General features: G+C 39.9%; 1 protein-coding gene across 3 annotated transcripts in view; it reads left to right on the forward strand.

The window, feature by feature from the left end:
* The window catches only part of OSGIN2 (oxidative stress induced growth inhibitor family member 2), a 31,268-nt gene extending 20,379 nt beyond the window's left edge, over window positions 1–10,889 (forward strand). For 2 of the 3 annotated variants that reach the window (XM_070075847.1, XM_070075846.1), the window contains exons 5-6: window positions 4,560–4,651; window positions 8,454–10,351. In XM_070075847.1, the coding sequence (XP_069931948.1) occupies window positions 4,560–4,651; window positions 8,454–9,483 (1,122 nt within the window). In that variant the 3' untranslated portion in view covers window positions 9,484–10,351. Of the gene's footprint in view, window positions 1–4,559; window positions 4,652–8,453 lie in introns of all 3 variants that reach the window. The other variant, XM_070075848.1, reaches the window with a different exon arrangement.
* Window positions 10,890–20,655: the final 9,766 nt, after the last annotated feature.

The raw sequence follows: 20,655 nt of genomic DNA on the forward strand, positions 1-20,655 counted from the left end.
TCTGCAGTTCTTTGATTTAGCATTCTCTTTAATTCCTTTCTTTGATGTCTTATTACATGTGTTTGGAAAAAAAGGAGAAAACAATTCATCCAACTAGCCACTTTATCTTTTTTTTTAATTGAGCTGTCAGACCTCCAGGGGAAAAATTTGTCTAAATGTGGGAAGTGTTCTGTAACCTTAGTTGGGCTCTAAAGATTACTTGATAACCCTTGATTTCTTTATGAGGTTCTTCTTAGCCCTCATTTTTTTTTCTTTCTCTTTCATGTTTGGAAGTGCTCTTGCATCTTCTTTTAAAGAGAAAATAGAACATAGCAGGATTGAACTCATACAGTTTTGTACTCAAACCTGCAATGTATCTCATTTATGCTATTTCTTTATTTTTTGTCCCCAGTGTGGTGGTGTTTGAAGATGAGGCCATTGGGAGGTAATTTAGGTTACATGAGGTCATGAAGGCAGGCGTCTCATAATGGGATCAGTAGCTTTATAAAAACAGGTAACACTGGTATCCAGAGCTCACCTAGTTATTATGTTCTGGATCCCAGTCTTCTCAAGGATATCTAATAGTTGGTGTTATATTTCTCTTTTGCCTTCGATTTCTGTGCCATAGAAATTATTCAGTATGTAAAATTATTTCTAGCTTTAAAAAAAATTTAGATGCCAGCTTATGTCTTTTGTTTTATAGCCAACTTCTTGAAAGTATTGCCTGTACATATTGTCTATAAACCTCTGTGTACTACTCCTTAGTTCATCCATGCTACCTTCTGTCACTGGTTTTCCACTGACACTTTTTTTCTGAGGGTCACTGACTTTTTTCTTAATTTGATGAAGGGGCTGAAAATCTGAGCCTGATAGCATTTGAAGGTATTGATAGCATTGTTATCTGAACTAGCCTTGTTTGGTCTCCTTTTCAGTTACTTTGTAGACTTTGTTCTTAAAACTGGTTCTGTAGACTATATCCCAAGCTGAAGTCTTCTTTTCATAGCTTCATTTTCCCTGCCTTATCTTCCAGCTTCAGTGTGCATATTGATGCTGATTGAGTCTCAAGTCAAAATCCTTGGCCCAAACTGTTCTTTCTCTTACATCAAATAGATATGCCCCTCTGATTATTCCACAGTTGTCCTCAGACTCAACATGTCTACAACTAACCAACTTTATCTTCAAATTTCATCAATTTCCTTATAAATTTCACCATTCTATAGTTACTCAAGGCAAAACCTTGGAGTCTTCCTTGATTTCTTTTTTCAATTCCCACTTCAAATTAATTACCAAATCTTTTCTGTTTTGATAAACATTTTTGAGTAGACTATTTCTCCCCATCATAATTATAATTTTGCAAATATTAGCCACTATTAACTTTTATCCAATTCATTGCAAAGCCTTTCCCACTTAGCTTCTTCAAAGCATTCTTTTTTCTTTTTTTTTCAACTTTTATTTAATAAACATAAATTTCCAAATTTTGGATTACAGCAGTTTTCCCCCCATAACCTCCCTCCCACCCGCAACCATCCCAGCTCCCACACCCTCCCTCTCCCATCCCATTCTTCATCAAGATTCTTTTTTTTTTTTTTTTTTTTTGACAGGCAGAGTGGACAGTGAGAGAGAAAGACAGAGAGAAAGGTCTTCCTTTGCCGTTGGTTCAGCCTCCAATGGCCGCCATGGCCGGCGCACTGTGGCCAGCGCACTGCGCTGATCGGAAGGCAGGAGCCAGGTGCTTCTCCTGGTGTCCCATGGGGTGCAGGGCCCAAGGACTTGGGCCATCCTCCAGTGCACTCCCTGAAAACAGCAGAGAGCTGGCCTGGAAGAGGGGCAACCGGGACAGAATCTGGTGCCCCGACTGGGACTAGAACCCAGTGTGCCGGCGCCGCTAGGCGGAGGATTAGCCTATTGAGCCGCAGCGGCGGCCAAGATTCATTTTCAATTATCTTTATATACAGAAGATCAATTTAGTATATACTAAGTAAAGATTTCAACAGACTGCACCCACACAGACACACAAAGTATAAAGTACTGTTCGAGTAGTATTACCGTTAATTCTCATAGTACAACACATTAAGGACAGAGATCCTACAAGGGGAGTAGGTGCACAGTGACTCCTGTTGTTGATTTAACAATTGACACTCTTATTTATGGCGTCAGTAATCACCCGAGGCTCTTGTCATGAGCTGCCAAGACTATGGAAGCCTCTTGAGTTCACAAACTCCGACCTTATTTAGACAAGGCCATAATCAAAGTGAAGTTCTCTCCTCCCTTCAGAGAAAGGTACCTCCTTTGATGGCCTGTTCTTTCCGCTGGGATCTCATTCACAGAGATCTTTCATGTAGGTCATTTTTCTTGCCACAGTGTCTTAGCTTTCCATGCCTGAAATGCTCTCATGGGCTTTTTTTTTTTTTTTTTTTTTTTTTTTGACAGGCAGAGTGGACAGTGAGAGAGAGAGACAGAGAGAAAGGTCTTCCTTTGCCGTTGGTTCACCCTCCAATGGCCGCCACGGCCGGCGCGCTGCGACCGGCGCACCGCGCTGATCCGATGGCAGGAGCCAGGAGCCAGGTGCTTTTCCTGGTCTCCCATGGGGTGCAGGGCCCAAGCACCTGGGCCATCCTCCACTGCACTCCCTGGCCACAGCAGAGGGCTGGCCTGGAAGAGGGGCAACCGGGACAGAATCCGGCGCCCCGACCGGGACTAGAACCCGGTGTGCCGGCGCCGCTAGGCGGAGGATTAGCCTAGTGAGCCGCGGCGCCGGCCCTCTCATGGGCTTTTTAGCTAGATCTGAATGCCTTAAGGGCTGTCAATCCATTCTTCATATCAGAACCAGAATTCGTCTTTATAAAACACATCTGAGATATACTAATACAGAAATACCCTTCAGTTGCTCCCTATTCATTTAATGTGTAGTGTGCAAACTTCCTATTGTGTTTTCCATGTTACATTGATGTTTCATCTACTTAGTTTTCTTGCCTTAACTTCTCCTTCTCTTTTTATTTTTTACATTGTGCTTGTGAGAAGTTCAAGTTCACCCTCACTAGACTTAGAAAGGATGATATACACTCGGTTACATTTTATTGCAGTGAAAGGATATAGATTAGAATCAGCAAAGAGAAGATATCCAGTGTATGCTTCTAGATTTCCCTCCTAGTGGATTCAAATAGGGATGTACTTAAATCTCCCAACAGTGGTATATAACAAACCATTTGAAGAGTTATCACCCCTAAAAGCTCACCTGTGCCTGGTGTCCAGGGAATTTTTGTGGGGTCAGTCATGTTTAGGCTAGCAGTGCCCATGTGACTGACTATAGCCAGTCAGACCTCTGCCTGCTAGAGCAAAAACTGGTATTCAGCATAATCACATTGTTAGGATAAACTTAAAACAAAGCAGCGGCCACTTGGCTGCATTTTTTGCCTTTGGTGATCTGTGTAGTCACATATAATGCTTTACAGGGTCTAGCATATAGTACTCTGTGTTAGTTAATTACAATTTTATTAGGATAATATGTCCCCATTTCCAACAGTGGACTGTATAAATAGAGTACGAGGATTTATGAGAAACAAAGCCATTGTTTAAAGAACTGGTTGGAAGAGATTATTGAGGTCATTGGGATAGGTGTCTTGGCCCTTGAGCTTTTCTTACTTTGTGTTGAACAGAGCAGAAGTAAGTAGGTCAAGGGAGCTCACTTCCTAGATGGCAGCATTAGCTTCAGCAGTGAGGCTGTTTCTCAGGCAACTACTGCTAATTCTCCATTCTGAAGAATTGGCTGTAGCCAGCCAGCCTAAATTGCAGAATCATAACTGATGAGAAAAGGGATTGTGTTGGTAATTTTTGAAAAGCTGTTAGTAATATTAAAAATAAAGACATCTAGAGTTTTAGAAGTTAATGAACATTTGTTTAAAAAGTGAAAATATTGATTTGTTCTAAAACATGTACATTCAGACTTAATGTTGTTCATAGGCCAAATCTATGAACATTGTGTAGGCATTGGTGATGTTGTAAATTTGTTTCATAAGTGTATAGTTGTGTGAAAGAAGAATTACCAATGGGTAATACCAAGTGTTAAAAGTATTAAGGGGGGCTGGTGCTGTGGCGTAGCAGGTAAAGCTGTTGCCTGCAATTCTGGCATCTCAAAAGGGCCCCAGTTCAAGTCCCAGCTGCTCCATTTCCAAACCAGTTCTCTACTATGGCCTGAGAAAGCATTAGAATATGGCCTAAGTCCTTGGACCCCTGCACCTGAGTAGGAAACCCAAAAGAAGCTCCTGGCTTGTGGCTTAGGATCAGCGCAGCTCTGGCCATTGCAGCCATCTAGGGAGTGAACCAGCGGATGGAAGACCTCTCTCTTTCTTTGTTTGCCTCTGCCTCTGCGTCTCTCACTCTCTCTCTAACTCTGTCTTTCAAATAAATAAATAAATCTTTTTAAATAAAAGTATTATAGTTTATTGATATAAAGCTTTAGAGGTAATTACACAACCATTTTTATCCATAGCCTTAATAAGTATAATTAGATGGATTTGGCTTAAAGAAACCTGTTACTGCCTAAGTGTGTTTTTTGACTGTACTTTTCTTTATTTCAATAGAATATGGAAGGCTCCATGTTGACAATCAGCTTTGGAAATTGGATGGAGCTACCTGGACTTAAATTTAAGGATTGGGTGTCCAGTAAACGAAGGTAAAGATCAAATGATTAGATTTCTTCTTGTTTTTTAATTTTTTTGGAAGTGTATTGTTTTTATTTATTTGAAAGGCAGAGAGGAAGAGACAGAGACAGATTTCCCATCCACTGGTTTACTTCCCAAATGCCCACAACATCAGGGACTGGGCCAGGCAAAAGCCAGGAGCCTGGATCTCAGTCTTAGTGTACCACACGTGTGGCAGGGCAACATGCTTGAGCCATGGTCTACTGTCTCCTTGTGTACACATTAGCAGGAGGTTGAACTCCGAAATGGAGCTGAGACATGAACCCAGGCACACTGATAATATGATGTATGGCTTTCCAAGTGTCATCTTAACTGCTTTGCCAGATGCCTGCCACATAATGAAATTCTTTGGTATGCAGTGAAAATGAAAATATTTGTGATCTTGTATGAATGAAGAATATAAATATATATGTCTTTCAAATAAAAATAACTCTTTGAAACAGCAATTATAATCTAATTTCCATTTAGATGTTATAAAACCAAGCACAAACTGGTTTTCTGTAACTTCTCATCACTCCCTCTGTGGTTACTCTCATTTACCCACACACTTCTATGAGTATATATGTAATTTCATGTTTGCATATCTTTTGTGTGCCTATCTAAAGTGTTGGGCTATCATGGTAGAGTGTGTATTGTATGATTCATAAATTAGAATGGAGTAAACTACAACCTGGTACATGGTTTTCTGTTTGATCATGTAGGTAAATATTTAATAAGAAGCCTTGGGGGAGAAAAAACCCTACAATTTAAAAATATACATGAAGAGCTATATAATTTTTAAGCATAGTAAATTTTTAAATTGGATAAGAACTGTTAATACAGAAAATATACTGTAATTTGAGTATTACAAAGAAACAAGTTAAAGTGGGAAGTTACTTAGTAGCCTTTGTTAGAACAGGAATATAAATTTAAGTACTTGATTTCCTGCTAGTGAGAAGCTACATTAATCCATAGAAATTTTCCTTAATTTGATGGATAATTGAGATTAAACCTTTCAAAAAATTCATTTTAGCTTTTTAAAAAAGAAAGTATGTGTTGGGTTGAAATTTAAAATTTCAGAATCAGTAAGTGAGCAAGTGAAATTGCCCAACACATTCTGGGTGAGAAATGGAAAACTTTATGATTTTTGTTCCATAAGCATTTATCCTTCTAAATTATTTATATTCTTTTAAATAATATGTGAAAAATAATCTTGTGATAAATAGTAGCTTTAGATCTCACCTTTGCTTAGTGGTAAGAGAAGACTTAAGACTCTAAAGATTGGCAAGGTTTAAGTCCTGACTGTAATTTCTAAGGTTAAAACCCTAGGCAGATAATTTAAACAAGCAGTTATTCCCTAGTCTGTGTTAGGGAGATGATAACAATAGTAACTACTCTATAGGTTTTCTGTAAAAATTGAGAGTTCATACAATCTTCATCTTTAAAAAAAAAAAAAAAAGATTGTCTTATTTATTTGGAAGTCAGACTTAGAGAAAGGAAGACACACAGAAAGAGCTTCCATCTGCTGGTTCATTCCTCAGGTGCCTGAAATGGCCAGGGCCGAGCCCAGCTGGAACCAGGCGCTTCATCTAGATCTGCACATGGGTGCAGGGGCCCAAGCATGTGGACCTTTTGCTGCTGCTTTCCCAGGCTGTTAGCAGAGAACTGGATGGGAAGTGGAGCAGCAGTGATACTAACTGGTGGTCTGCCACTACACAGGCCCCTGAAATTCTGCATCTTATTTACAATCATGAAGTGTTCAAAAGTGAAAAATTTTATGCACTTCAAGTTACAAGTTAAAATGAATTATGTTTATGGATTTTTTTTTGTTTGTGTGTGTATGTTTTTTTTTTTATAGTTCTACTTGCATCTAATTGGAATAGGAGGTTTAGGGACATTACTGCCTGTTTGCTTTTTTTTTTTTTTTTTTTTTTTTTTATTTTTGACAGGCAGAGTGGACAGTGAGAGAGAGAGACAGAGAGAAAGGTCTTCCTTTGCCGTTGGTTCACCCTCCAATGGCCGCCGCGGCCGGCGCGCTGCGGCCGGCGCACCGCGCTGATCCGATGGCAGGAGCCAGGAGCCAGGTGCTTTTCCTGGTCTCCCATGGGGTGCAGGGCCCAAGCACCTGGGCCATCCTCCACTGCACTCCCTGGCCACAGCAGAGGGCTGGCCTGGAAGAGGGGCAACCGGGACAGAATCCGGCGCCCCGACCGGGACTAGAACCCGGTGTGCCGGCGCCGCAAGGCGGAGGATTAGCCTAGTGAGCCATGGCGCCGGCCACTGCCTGTTTGCTTTTAAATTCAAATGGAAAATAAAAGATGTACTAATCCACTTTAAAAAAAAATGGGTTATATCTGTAGATCTCTCGATGAGTAGGAAAACACATAGACGGGTCGGTGTTGTGGCATAGCAAGTTAAGCCCTGCCTGTGTTGCCAGAGTCCCATGTGGGCAGCTGGTTTTGAGTCTTGGCTGTTCCACTTATGATCCAGCTCCCTGCTAACACACCAGGGAAAGCAGCAGAAGATGGCAAAGTGCTTGGGCCCCTGCCACTCATGTAGACCCAGATGGAGTTCCAGGCTCCTGGTTTTGGTCTGGCCCAGCCATGGCTGTTAAAACCATTTGGGGAGTGAACCAGCAGATGGAAGATTGCTCTCCTCCTCCCCCATTCCTTTAAAATAAATTTTTTTTTTTTTTTTTTTTTTTTTTTTTTTTTTTTTGGACAGGCAGAGTGGACAGTGAGAGAGAGAGACAGAGAGAAAGGTCTTTCCTTTTGCCGTTGGTTCACCCTCCAATGGTCGCTGCGGCCAGTGTGGTGCGGCCAGCGCACCGCACTTATCCGATGGCAGGAGCCAGGTGCTTCTCCTGGTCTCCCATGGGGTGCAGGGCCCAAGCACTTGGGCCATCCTCCACTGCACTCCCGGGCCACAGCAGAGAGCTGGCCTGGAAGAGGGGCAACCGGGACAGAATCCGGCGCCCCGACCGGGACTAGAACCCGGTGTGCCAGCGCCACAAGGCGGAGGATTAGCCTAGTGAGCCGCGGCACCAGCCCAAATAAATTTTAAAAAGAGAATACCCATTACGAAATGTTAAATCTTAATAGGCATAAGATGATTTTGTTCATCAGAAGACAGATCAAAATTCTTTCAGTCATTAGGAAAATAGAACTTAGTAAAAATGTCAAGATGGTCTATATATAATCTTTAAGAAGCTTCATCTAGGTCTATACGTGAGTGCAGGGGCCAAAGCACTTGGACCCTCTTCTGCTGCTTTCCCAGGTTGTTAGCAGAGAACTGGATGGGAAGTAGAGCGGCAGTGATGCTAACTATACTAAGAAGTGTAGATTTTAATTAGACCTGTAATAGCTCAACAGTTATAAATTCTCAATAGTTATAAACTGGTTTAATTTTTAGATGTACACATTTTAATCCCTTTATTTATTTAATGAAAGGTTATCAAGCAGCTAATTTGAGCACTGTAGATGGCACTGGAATCACAAAGGCACATTAAATACTGTCTCTTAATGTACTCATTAAATATTTAATATATTTAATATATTAAATTTAAATATTTAATATACTCATTAAATACTGCTTTCATGGGATTCCTGTTGATAAAACTAATTCATCAGCATTTTTTAACTGAAAAAGAAAAACAGGCTTTCTGTGTGAAGTATTAGGATAATTTATAGCTAAGATAGTCCAGACAAATTAAAAGTGTATAACAGCATACGACAGAGAAGAGATACTCATGGAAACTAAAAGTACTGTCCTTATAGAATATTTTCCCTTTTCCAGGAACCTAAAAGGAGATCGAGTTATGCCAGAGGAAATAGCTCGTTACTATAAACATTATGTAAAAGTCATGGGTCTTCAGAAGAACTTCAGAGAGAATACATATATAACCTCCGTATCAAGACTCTACAGAGAGCAGGATGATAATGATAGTCAAGATGGAGATGTTTCAACAAAGCATTTACAGATAGAGAAGTCAAAATTTATCAAGAGAAACTGGGAAATCAGGGGTTATCAGCGGATAGCAGATGGTTCTCATGTTCCCTTTTGCCTTTTTGCTGAGAACGTAGCTCTAGCAACTGGAACATTGGATTCTCCTGCCCATCTGGAAATTGAAGGGGAAGATTTTCCTTTTGTGTTTCATTCAATGCCTGAATTTGGAGCTGCTATAAACAAAGGAAAGTTGCGTGGCAAAGTAGATCCAGTGTTAATTGTAGGTTCTGGGCTTACTGCAGCTGATGCAGTCCTGTGTGCTTACAATAATAATATCCCTGTGATTCATGTATTCCGTAGACGAGTAACTGATCCAAGCTTAATTTTCAAACAGCTTCCCAAAAAACTCTATCCTGAATATCATAAAGTCTATCATTTGATGTGTACTCAGTCATATTCTGTAGACTCAAATCTTTTGTCTGATTATACAAGTTTTCCTGAGCACCATGTGCTTTCCTTTAAGTCAGATATGAAATGCATTCTTCAAAGCATCTCTGGATTGAAGAAAATATTTAAGCTGTCTGCAGCAGTAGTATTGATAGGTTCTCATCCTAACCTATCCTTTTTAAAGGAACAAGGGTGTTACCTAGGCCATAACTCAAGTCAGCCAATCACATGTAAGGGCAATCCTGTGGAAATAGATGCATATACCTATGAGTGTGTTAAAGAAGCCAACCTTTTTGCGCTGGGTCCCTTGGTTGGAGACAATTTTGTTAGATTTTTAAAGGGAGGGGCACTTGGTGTTACACGCTGTTTAGCTACAAGACAGAAGAAAAAGCATTTGTTTGTTGAACGAGGAGGAGGAGATGGGATATCTTAAACCAAATTTATAAATAAATGGACAATTTACCATTAAAGATTTTTAATAATGGTTTTGCAGTGTACTGGCTTGAATTTTCTGGACTTGAATTAACTGGAGGAGAACCTCAAACTATAGTTAACTTCATTTTGCAGTTCCTAGAACTTGGTGGCCTGATTTGTATAAAAACGTATCAAAGGTGTCACTATTCGACAGATAGAAACACTGCCAACTTCTTTATAATTTAAGCTTTCAGTAACTAAAAATATTCTTTTCTTCCAAGATGTATTTTTAATGGTCATTTTTGGGTTGTTTCTTCTGTTTCATTCCAAAATATTACAACCTTAAATCTATAAAACCACACAGTCTTTAAGTGAGAAATTGTCCTCACTGTATATTGGGTCACCTTGATGCTCAAAAGGTGGTCCAGGGACCAGCAGTATCCTCTTCATCTGTTAGTCATTAGACATGGAGATGCTCAGGCCCCACCACACTCTTACTGAATCAGAAACTGCATTTTTTAACAAGATCCCCAAGGGATATATGTATGTTCAATAAAGTTTGAGACACTGGCCTAAGTGAAAAATGGCTATGTATATATTGCTGGGGGTGGTTTAAGGGCAAGGGGCATTTACAACTCAGGTTTTATTTATTTTGAAATTACCAATTGTAAATTAATTTATTACCAAATATGATAGTCTTCTAAAAATATTTTTATTGTTGGAACCTTGACACATACTTCATAATCTTCTAATAATTTAAACATTCCAGTAATGTTGATATATGTTTTGACATCTGAGAACCCAATATATTTTTCAGAGATTTGTTCTCTAATCACCATAAAATCTAATAAATCTGATTTCTAATAAATTGTGAATGGAACTACTTATCCATGAGTGTGAACATAGTTCATTTCTGTAAGACATCTGGGCATGGTAAGTACTTCTGAAACTGTAATGTATTGGGTATTATCAGAATTATTAAAGCTTAAAATAGAAAAGGTTAAAATTTTTATTTTCCATTCCCAAAATTTCCATTCTCAAAATTAATTTGAGATCACTAATACTGTTTGTTCATTGGAGATGAAAGTAGCTTACACAATGATTATTTATTCGATGTGCCTGTTCTAATTATCTTGATTTGCATTTAAGTGGGCTTAATGTCTGTATTTTCACACAGATTGTCAGAATTTTTAGTATAAGACAACATCTCAAGTTTTCCTTTGTAATTGAATATATCAGTATTTTCTTTGGTATAGTTATTTCATCTTGGAATGTGTTCATTGAATCTCTAATTCTATTTTTCATAGAATTTTAAAAAGTGGACCTGTCAGTATTTTCATGTACACTCTTAACAATGCTATGTGCTTGGTTAACTAAGATCATAACTTATCTTAAATATAATGTTTTAAAATTATTTGCTTCTAAGTAATTGCTTCAGAAGAATTCTTAAGATTCTTGATAATGGCATACCTAATTGAGTTAAAATTGAACTGTAATCCAGTTTCATTTTATGGCAATTTTTTAAAAACTGTTTACACACTTTATTGAAATGGTATTACATCCTCTGACTACATGAGTCAATATTCTTTTGCTTGCCTTTTTTGAATTCTGAATGAATTGGATAGGATATTTTTCTTAATGTCAGTTTTAAATCAAAAATGACAGTATTGTACATATGATTTCTAGGAAGGAGTAAGACCTATTGACATCCTCTTGTGCCTCCGAGTCTGCTCCTACTCAACAAATAGTATTTCTTTTGATGAGAGTTTTTGTTAAAAAAGATAAGAAAAAAAGAATCTTTAGGGAAAATAAAGCTTCAGTAAAACCCTAAATAAATATGGTGGGTAATTTCATCTTTGACAGCCTCTTGTTTATCAAATCTGTTAATGGTAGGTCTCCTCTGTGGCATAAAACATTCAGGCCTTTCCACTTATGTTTAAGGTTATTAACTTCTTTACCACAATTCCAAATGTTTCCTAATTTTTCAGTGTTAACCAGCTATTAAAGAAAAGGAAAATCACTACCTACTCGAGTAGTGTTATGATGTGAGCATTTCCTCCTGATTCTTCTAAGTCTAGCTTGGTACCTAACAAACATCCCATACTTAATAATTGTAAAAGAATGTTCAGGAAACAAGCGGAATATGTTTTGACTTTTAAAAATCAATGATGTAATAAAAATAATATTCATTTACAGCTTTCAGTACTTTAAGCAGCTAGAGTAAATGAACCTTATCCAACTTTACTTTTTGAAAATCTGAGCAGTTTTATCATGTAGTTACCATAGTACCAAACTTTACTAAACACATATTAAAAATTCAAACCAAGGGTATTTAAAAATATTATGTAGCCATTAGGCAGTGATGAAAAATTCTAAATAAATTCTGCTATTAAGTGAAAGTAACTTCTGTTAAGTCCCTGCTTATGGAACAGTGAAGAACTCGAAAGAGAATTAGATTGAGTTTAAATGTGATCTTAAACCTAACTTGTTTTAAAGGGAGGCTTATGGCATAAAGCCACTTTGATCTGATTATATCAGGTCAGATAGTCTTCAAAACAACACTGTATACATTCCTGAAAAAGGAAAAACATGACAGTAGTCTCCAGGGCTAGCCTTAAAAACACTGAATTAAGGATTAGACCTATCCTGTTGATTTTGAATTACCCTGCCACCCATGTTATTTGAGAAAAATAATGCCACTGGGAAAGGAGCTGACCAAAAAGATAAGGAAAAAATGACTGATAAACCACAAAATTAAAATCCTTCAAACTTAAAACTAGTAAAAGGACAGCTTCCCGGTTCCAATCATGATGAAGTGGTGGGAATTCAACTTACTTTCCACTGTAATCAAGTATAGGACTGATTTTTTGATAGAAGTGAGGTGAGCACTATAATTATCCTGCCTTTTTTGCATTGAGTCACTCTGCAAACTATTCCAAGGAGTAGAGTGTATCTGGATGAGAGAAAAACATCACAGTTGAGAGTTCCTGCTGGGATTTGCTGAGCAGTGTACTGACAAGGAAGTTTCACAAAGAAGATACTCCAGAAGTTTGATGATTTCCTTAAGTCTGGCTTTGGTGAGAACCACAAAAGTTGCCAGAGGTCAGCAGCTATAAGCTAGGGGCTGGGCTGTATGGCAATTCTAGAGGTATACCATTCTAGAACATTGTTCTGGCCTGCCAGCCAAACCAGGCCTTTCTAAATACCCTAGGCATTCGATTGTGACTCTCCAAGAAGGCCATGCCTTTAGAATAAGGTTACTAAGATTAAGCCTTAGCAGAATCTAGCAGAGCTGCCAGTAAATTAACTGCCTGCCCACACCAACACTTGACACTCTTAAAATAAGAAAATCCAAGGCTGGTGCTGCCGTAGCTCACTAGGCTAATCCTCCACCTGTGGCGCCGGCACCCCAGGTTCTAGTCCCGGTTGGGGCACCGGGTACTAGTCCCAGTTGCTCCTCTTCCAGTCCAGCTCTCTGCTGTGGCCCGGGAGGGCAGTGGAGGATGGCCCAAGTGCTTGGGTCCCTGCACCCGCTTGGGATACTGGCAGGAAGCACCTGGCTCCTGGCTTCGGATCGGCGCAGTGCCGGCCTTGGTGGCCATTAGGGGAATGAACCAACAAAAGGAAGACCATTTTCTCTCTCTGTCACTGTCTAACTCTGCCTATCAAAAAATAAAAAAATTTTTTAAAAAAGGCAAAATCCAGAATCAAAACAACATCCACAGTGTCCAGCATACACTAGAAAATTAGGTGAGCAGATAAAAAGGAAAATATGGTATATAAACAAAAAAGGAATGAAAACAGTTCCATAACGGATACAGGTGTTGAAAATATCGGATAAGTACTCTAACACAGTTAATACAGGGATAAAATTCAAAAACTTGAAAAGTGTGGAAGAATCTCAGAAGAAAAACTGAAGCATGATTATAGTACAGCTGAAAAATGCATTCTGAAATAATCCGCTGGATGAGTTCAGCAACAAATGAGGATACTGCAGAAAGAGGGTACCTGGTTGATAGAAGAGGATGGGTAAACAGAACTCAACTGAAGCACAGACAGTGGTAAAAAGACTAGAAAATCACTGCCATACTTAATGGTCTGTGGGTCAATTCAAATATCTACAACCAACTTGTATTTGATCAAGGAGCTAAAACTAATTCCTGGAGCAAGGACAGTCTATTCAACAAATGGTGTTGGGAAAACTGGATTTCCACATGAAGAGGTATGAAATAAGTCCCCTACCTTACACCTTACACAAAAATCCACTCAACATGGATTAAAAATCTAAATCTACGACCCAACATCATCAAGTTATTAGAGAAAATAGGAGAAACCCTGCAAGATATAGGCACAGGCAAAGACTTACTGGGAAAAAACTCCAGAGGCACAGGCAGTCAAAGCCAAAATTAACAACTGGGATTACATCAAATTGAGAAGTTCCTGTACTGCAAAAGAAACAGGAAAGTAAAGAGACAACTGACAGAATGGGAGAAAATATTTGCAAATTATGCAACTGATAAAGGCTTAATAACCAGAATCTACAAAGAAACCCCACAACAACAAAGCTAACAATCCACTTATCTCTGCTCATCCCAAATGAGCACAGATTTTTGTCCCGGCTGATGCAGCTGCCTGCTAATGTACCTGAGAAAGCAGCAGAAAATGGCCCAAAACCTTGGGCACCTGCACCCACAGGGGAGAACCAGATGGAAATCCAGGCTCGTGGTTTTGGCCTGGCCCAGTCATTTGGGGAAAAACAGCAGATGAAGATTTTTCTTTTTCTCTTCCTTTCAAATATAAAAATCTTTTAAAAAAATGACAAAAAGGCCTGCAGCAGAGCTCAGCACCCTTTAGCTCCAGCCCCTCTCACTGACAATACTGGGGTTTTCTGTGCCCTCCCCATCCAGAGAATTACTCTGGGCTCTTGCCCCTCCCAAGAACAACTGCTTGAGCTTTAGGCTTTGTTGCTGTCTTGCTCTGGGCTCTGTCCTGGGCTATCTATGCTCCACCTAGCCCATCAAGTAGCATGCTCACTTGGGGCTCCAGCCAGGACTTGTGTCAGGACCAGCACAGCAAGCACACTGCTAGCTCACTCAGGGTTCTAGCCCAGGTATTCTGTGCTCTTACCAGTCCAGCACACCATTGACTTGCTAGGGAGTCCAGTCCAGAGTTGCTATGCCCCACTCAGGTCCAGCTTTGGTCTAAGGGATCCAGCCTTTCCCACAGAAATAGGCAGGTTTCTATATCCCTCCAAGGCTACTACTTGTTTGGAGCTCCAGGCTGGGATTCCTGTACCCACTGCCTACCTTTGATCTGTAACGTGCCCAAACCACCCCTTACCCCTACAGCTCAGCACATGGGCGTGGTCTGGGAGTACTTGCTCTTCTGTCCCAGGGCCAAAGTCACTCTCACAGATCCAGCCACTCAGAAAGCATCTTGGGGAACCCACCTCCCCTAACCGCCATTAGTGCTGTTCTTGGGGCTCTGTAATCAGTCAGTGGCTGGGAGTATGTGAGCTCAACCTACTCCTGGAGCCACAGCTGATCTCATAACACCAGATCCTGACTTTGGTGTTTGCTAGGAGTCTGTATGCCAGGCCCACTTCCTGTAGAGCAGGACCTGCTCACAATACCTGGGAAGCTCCTGACTCCAGTCCCTCCCCCAGGAAATTACAGGAGACCCATATGACAGGGATCTCAGCAACTATACTGGGCCGCAGGATCACTCCAGATCTCTAATACTATTATCAATTGTAGCATAAAAAGATAGAAGGACATTATACTATAAAGTCCAGCTGGAACTAAAGCCAAAATAGTCTACAAAACTGATACCCTAAGGCATATGTTAAGGCAAATCTTCAATCCATGAAAACCATGTTAAAAAATGCTACAAACTGGTCCCCCAGAAGTACAAAAATCAATATAGGCACACAAGAAATACAAATAAACAAGGCACTATGATGCCCAAAAGGGAACAAATTAACACTTTAGCTAATGAAAACATGAAGGGAGACTAGTTCCTGGCTCCTGGCTTCAGCCTGTCCCAGCCCTGGCTATTGTGGCCATTTGGGGAGTGAATCAGTGAATGGAAAATCAGTCTCTATCATCTCTCTATCTCTATCTCTGCCTTTTAATTAAATGAATTAATCTTAAAAGAAAATCAAATGTTACTCAAAGAGACAAGAGAATACAGATAAACAAAATAATGAAATCTGTGCATGATATGAATAAGAAATTTGGCAGGGAGAAACTGAAAAAGAACCAACAGAAATATTAGAAACAACTCAGTGAATCAAAAAAATACAAATGTTGGGGCTGCTGTTGTGGTGTAGGGGATTATACTGCCACCCACAATGCCAGTAGTTCAAGTCCTGCTTACTCTCTCTCTGTAACTCTTTCAAATAAATAAATCAATCTTTAAAAATATAGTTTTAATGATAAAAAGGTTGGAGGCTGAGGGTATGCAATACCTAATATTCTTCTCCTCTTGAACACAATAAAGGCTGACACTCCACCAAGAGAGTATTAGAACTCATAAATGAATTCAGCAAAGTGGCAAGATACAAATCAACATACAGAAATCAGCAGCATTTTTATACACTAATAAGGATCTTGCTGAGAAAGAACTTGAGAGCAATCCTATTCACAGTAGCAACAAAAATATACACATATACATGTACCTTGAGATAAATTCAAGGATGTGAAAGACATCTACAATGAACATTACAAAACACTGATGAAAGAAATTGAAGAAGACATAGAACAAAAAATATGGAAAAAACTCCCATTTTCATGGGATTGGAAGAATTCATATTATCAAAATGTCGATACTACCCAAAGTGGTTTACAGAGTCAGTGTAACTCCCATCAGAATACCAAGGATATTCTTCATAGAATTAGAAAATAAATCCTGAAATTCACATGTAAACAAAAAAGACCCCTATAGCCAAAGCAATCTTGAACAATAAACACAAAGCTGGAGGCATCAAAATACCAGATTTGAAGACATACTTTAGGTCTACTGTAACCAAAGCAGAATGGTAGTGGCACAAAAATAGACACATGGAACAATGGAATAGAAGCTTCAGAAATAAATTTATGTATCTATAATCAACTTATCTTTTTTCCCCCAGAAGTCTATTTAAGGTATACAAACTTCATGCATTTCAAAAATACAACTTTAGGAACACAGTGATTCTTCCCACTGTACCCACTCTCCCATACTTCTTCCTCCTCCCTCTCCTATTCCCACTCTTATTTTTTACTAAAATCTATTTTCAAGTAACTTTATGCACAGAAGATTAATTCTATACTAAGAGGTCAACAAGTAATATATATACATATACATATATATACATATATATGCATATATACATATATATATAATAAAAACTGTTCCTCAACAGTTTTTTTGATTTCTTCTTTGACCCACTGTTCATTCAGGAGCATGTTGTTCAGTCTCCATGTGTTTGCAAATGTTCTAGACATTCTTGAGTTGTTGATTTCCAGCTTGGTCCGAGAAGATTCATGGCATGATTTCAATTTTTTTTTTAAGTTTTCTGAGGCTTGCTTGATGGCCTAGCATGTGGTGTATCCTAAAGAAAATTTCATGCACTGGTGAGAAGAATGTGTATTCTGCAACTGAACTGTAGGATGAAAAGTTCAGTAGATATCCATTAGGTTTATTTTGACTACAATGTCGATTTACTGTTGTTTATCTTGCTGATTTTCCGTCTGGTTGATTTGTCCATTGCTGAAAGTAGGGTATTAAAGTTCCCCATTACTATTGTATGGGAGTCTGTGTCTCCCTTTAGATCCATTAACATTTCTTATAAATAGTCAGGTGCCCTGTAACTAGGTGCATATACATTTATTATAGTCACATCTTCATATTGAATTGATCCCTTAATCATTGCATAGAGCCCTTCCTTGTCTCTTTTAACAGTTTTTGTGTTGAAGTCTATTTTGTCTGATATTAGGGTGGCCACAACAGCTCCTTTTTGGTTTCTGTTAGCATGGAGTATCTTTTTCCATCCTTTCACTTTCACTCTGTGTGTATCTTTGTTGGTGAGATGTGCTTCTTGTGGGCAGCAAATAGATGTGTTTTGTTTTTTAATCCATTCAGCCAAGTCTGTAACTTTTAAATGGAGAGTTGAGGTCAATATCATTCAAGGTAACTATTGATAAGTAATGACTTGGCCCTGACATTTATCCATAAATATTCCTATTGTTTACTTTGGATTTCCTTTATACTTTTACTGGGAGATTTTCTGCCTTCACCTTTTCCCATCATGATGTTTCTGTATGTATGTAGCACATTCTTGAGCATCTTTTGTAAGGCTGGATGAGTGGTGACAAATTCTTTCAATTTCTATTTGTCATGGAATGTCTTTATTTCACCGTCATTCATAAATGAGAGCTTTGCAGGGTACAGTATTCTAGGTTGACAGTTTTTTTCTCTTAAGAATTGGAATATTTTTCGGCATTCTTTCCTAGCTTGTAGGGTTTCTGATAAGTCAGCCTTGAGTCTAATTGGAGATCCTCTGAAAGTAATCTGGCACATTTTAGAATCTTTTCTTTATGTTTTAATGTGGCGAGTTTGACTACAATGTGTTGTGGTAAAGATCTTTTCTGGTCATATCTATTAGGAGCTCTGTGTACTTCCTGTACTTGGACGTCCCTTTCTTTCTCCAAATTAGGAAAGTTTTCTGTAATTATTTCACTAAAAATGCATTCTAATTCATTCTCTTTCCACGGCTTCAGTAATTCCTAAAACCCATATATTGGGTCATTTGATAGCATCCCATAAATCTCCAACACTGTTTTTAGCTTTCTTTCTTTTTTGGTCTGACTGTAAAATTTCCAGAGATATGTCGTCTAACTTGGATATTCTTTCTTCTGTCTCACCAAATATGTCATTCAGGCTTTCCACTGCATTTCTTTATTTGATCTATTGAATTCTTCATTTCCAATATTTCACTTTGATTTCTCTTGAAAATCTCAATTTCATGGGAAAAATGTTCATTCATGTCATGTATGAATTTCTTTAATTCATGGATTTGCTTTTCATTACTTCTAAGTAATCCTACAGTTTTCTGAATTCCTTTTCTGGCATTTCATCAATCTCTTCATTTTAATGAACATTCCAGTATTGAAGTATTGTTGTTCCTGTGGTGGCATCATGTTGTCTTCCTTATTCTTGTTCCATGAGTTGCTGCATCTATTTTTTGGGCATTTGTGGATATTTTTTGGCCTTTCTTTTTTTTCCCCCTGAGATGGACTATGCCTCTGTGGATGAGTAGAGTGCTCTTTCTATGAATACCCTGAAGCATATACTGGGTGTTGCCAGGGAGCTCTCTTTAGTGCTCCAGTATGAGGGGCGTGTCCAAGGTCACACCTAAATTGGGTATGATAATATCTTTTTAATCAGAAGGGAGGTTTGTTAAGCTCTGATGGCATAGTCTCACGCTCACCCCCTCTCCTCCAAGGAGACCAATGCCTGTTTCCTAGCCCCAGTGGCTATAATATCCATTCAGTCGTCTGCCACCAGAACCACACAAAGGATCCCTGTAGTTCTCAGTGTGCACACAGATCCTGCAACAATGACTCTCACCAGGGAATCAGGGAGCCCCAAGCATGTGGAGCCACACACAGTGACTACCCAAAGACCCAGCCACACCCTGTGCCCTCACATGCAGCCATAGTGTTTTCACAGTCCCAGCACACAAGACTCCCACAGTGATGAGCACCCAGAACCCTGTCAATTCTTAGCCAGACTCGGGCATCTCTACTCAGCTGGTTGCTAGGAGAGTGGACAGGAGCTAGCACAGCTGTTATGTATGTCCCAAATGTCACCCACCTTCTCGTGGCTAGTTACAGGACACTGATGCCAGGCGATTTGGGAAGAAAACTGCCCCCCCCTTTTTTTCCCTCTAGGTTGGCAGGTACACTGTCCCCCACAGGACTCCCAACCAACTCACACCAGGCTATTCCCGCAGCTTTCTCACCAATGACTTGGGCTGCTACAGTCTGAACTCACCTCACTCTCCAAAGCTGGTGCAGAGGCTCTCAGCTGCTGGGGTCCTGAGTTGTGCGTGTCCACACCCTCCACACAGATCCACAGTGTCTCTCTAATGTGTGGAGTTTCCTCTGCCAATTCCTCCTTAACTCTTCCCTGAGATTACACTCCCTACACACTTTTTTTTTAATGATCTTTCCCTAAACTAGAGCACTAAGCTCCCTCCCTTTTATGCCATCTTGATGTCTCTCTGTTCTTGAGTTTTATGTAACCAACTTATCTTTACCAAAGATGTTTAAAAAATTCCCTGGAGAAAAGACAGTCTAGTCAATAAATGGTTTTTTTGAAAACTGGATTTTAAGATGAAATTTTTTGGAAGTCTCATTTACAAAATAAAAAAAATTAAATGTCTAAAGGATAAATTAAAATTTATGTAAGCTTGTACACTGAAACTCTAATGCTGAAGAAGAGCTGAGAGCACAGATCAACAGGACACAAAGTCCAGAAGTAAGACACACCCATTATAGTTAACTGACTTTTCACAAAGTTACCAAGGTAACTTAATGAGGATATTATTTATTTATTTATTTATTTATTTTGGACAGGCAGAGTGGACAGTGAGAGAGAGACAGAGAGAAAGGTCTTCCTTTGCCGTTGGTTCACCCCACAAAGGCCGCTGATCCGAAGCCAGGAGCCAGGTGCTTCTCCTGGTCTCCCATGCCAGCACGGGGCCCAAGGACTTGGGCAATCCTCTACTGCACTCCCGGGCCACAGCAGAGAGCTGGACTGGAAGGGGAGCAACCAGGACAGAATCCGGGGCCCCAACTGGGACTAGAACCCGGGGTGCTGGCGCCACAGGTGGAGGATTAGCCTAGTGAGTGGCGGCGCCGGCCACAATTTTTTTTTTTTTTTTTTTTTTTTTGACAGGCAGAGTGGACAGTGAGAGAGAGAGAGAGACAGAGAGAAAGGTCTTCCTTTTGCCGTTGGTTCACCCTCCAATGGCCGCCACGGCCGGCTCGCTGCGGCCGGCGCACCGCGCTGATCCGATGGCAGGAGCCAGGAGCCAGGTGCTTTTCCTGGTCTCCCATGGGGTGCAGGGCCCAAGCACCTGGGCCATCCTCCACTGCACTCCCTGGCCACAGCAGAGGGCTGGCCTGGAAGAGGGGCAACCGGG

Source organism: Oryctolagus cuniculus, chromosome 6 (assembly GCF_964237555.1).
Source record: "Oryctolagus cuniculus chromosome 6, mOryCun1.1, whole genome shotgun sequence".
NCBI classification, from domain to species: domain Eukaryota; kingdom Metazoa; phylum Chordata; class Mammalia; order Lagomorpha; family Leporidae; genus Oryctolagus; species Oryctolagus cuniculus.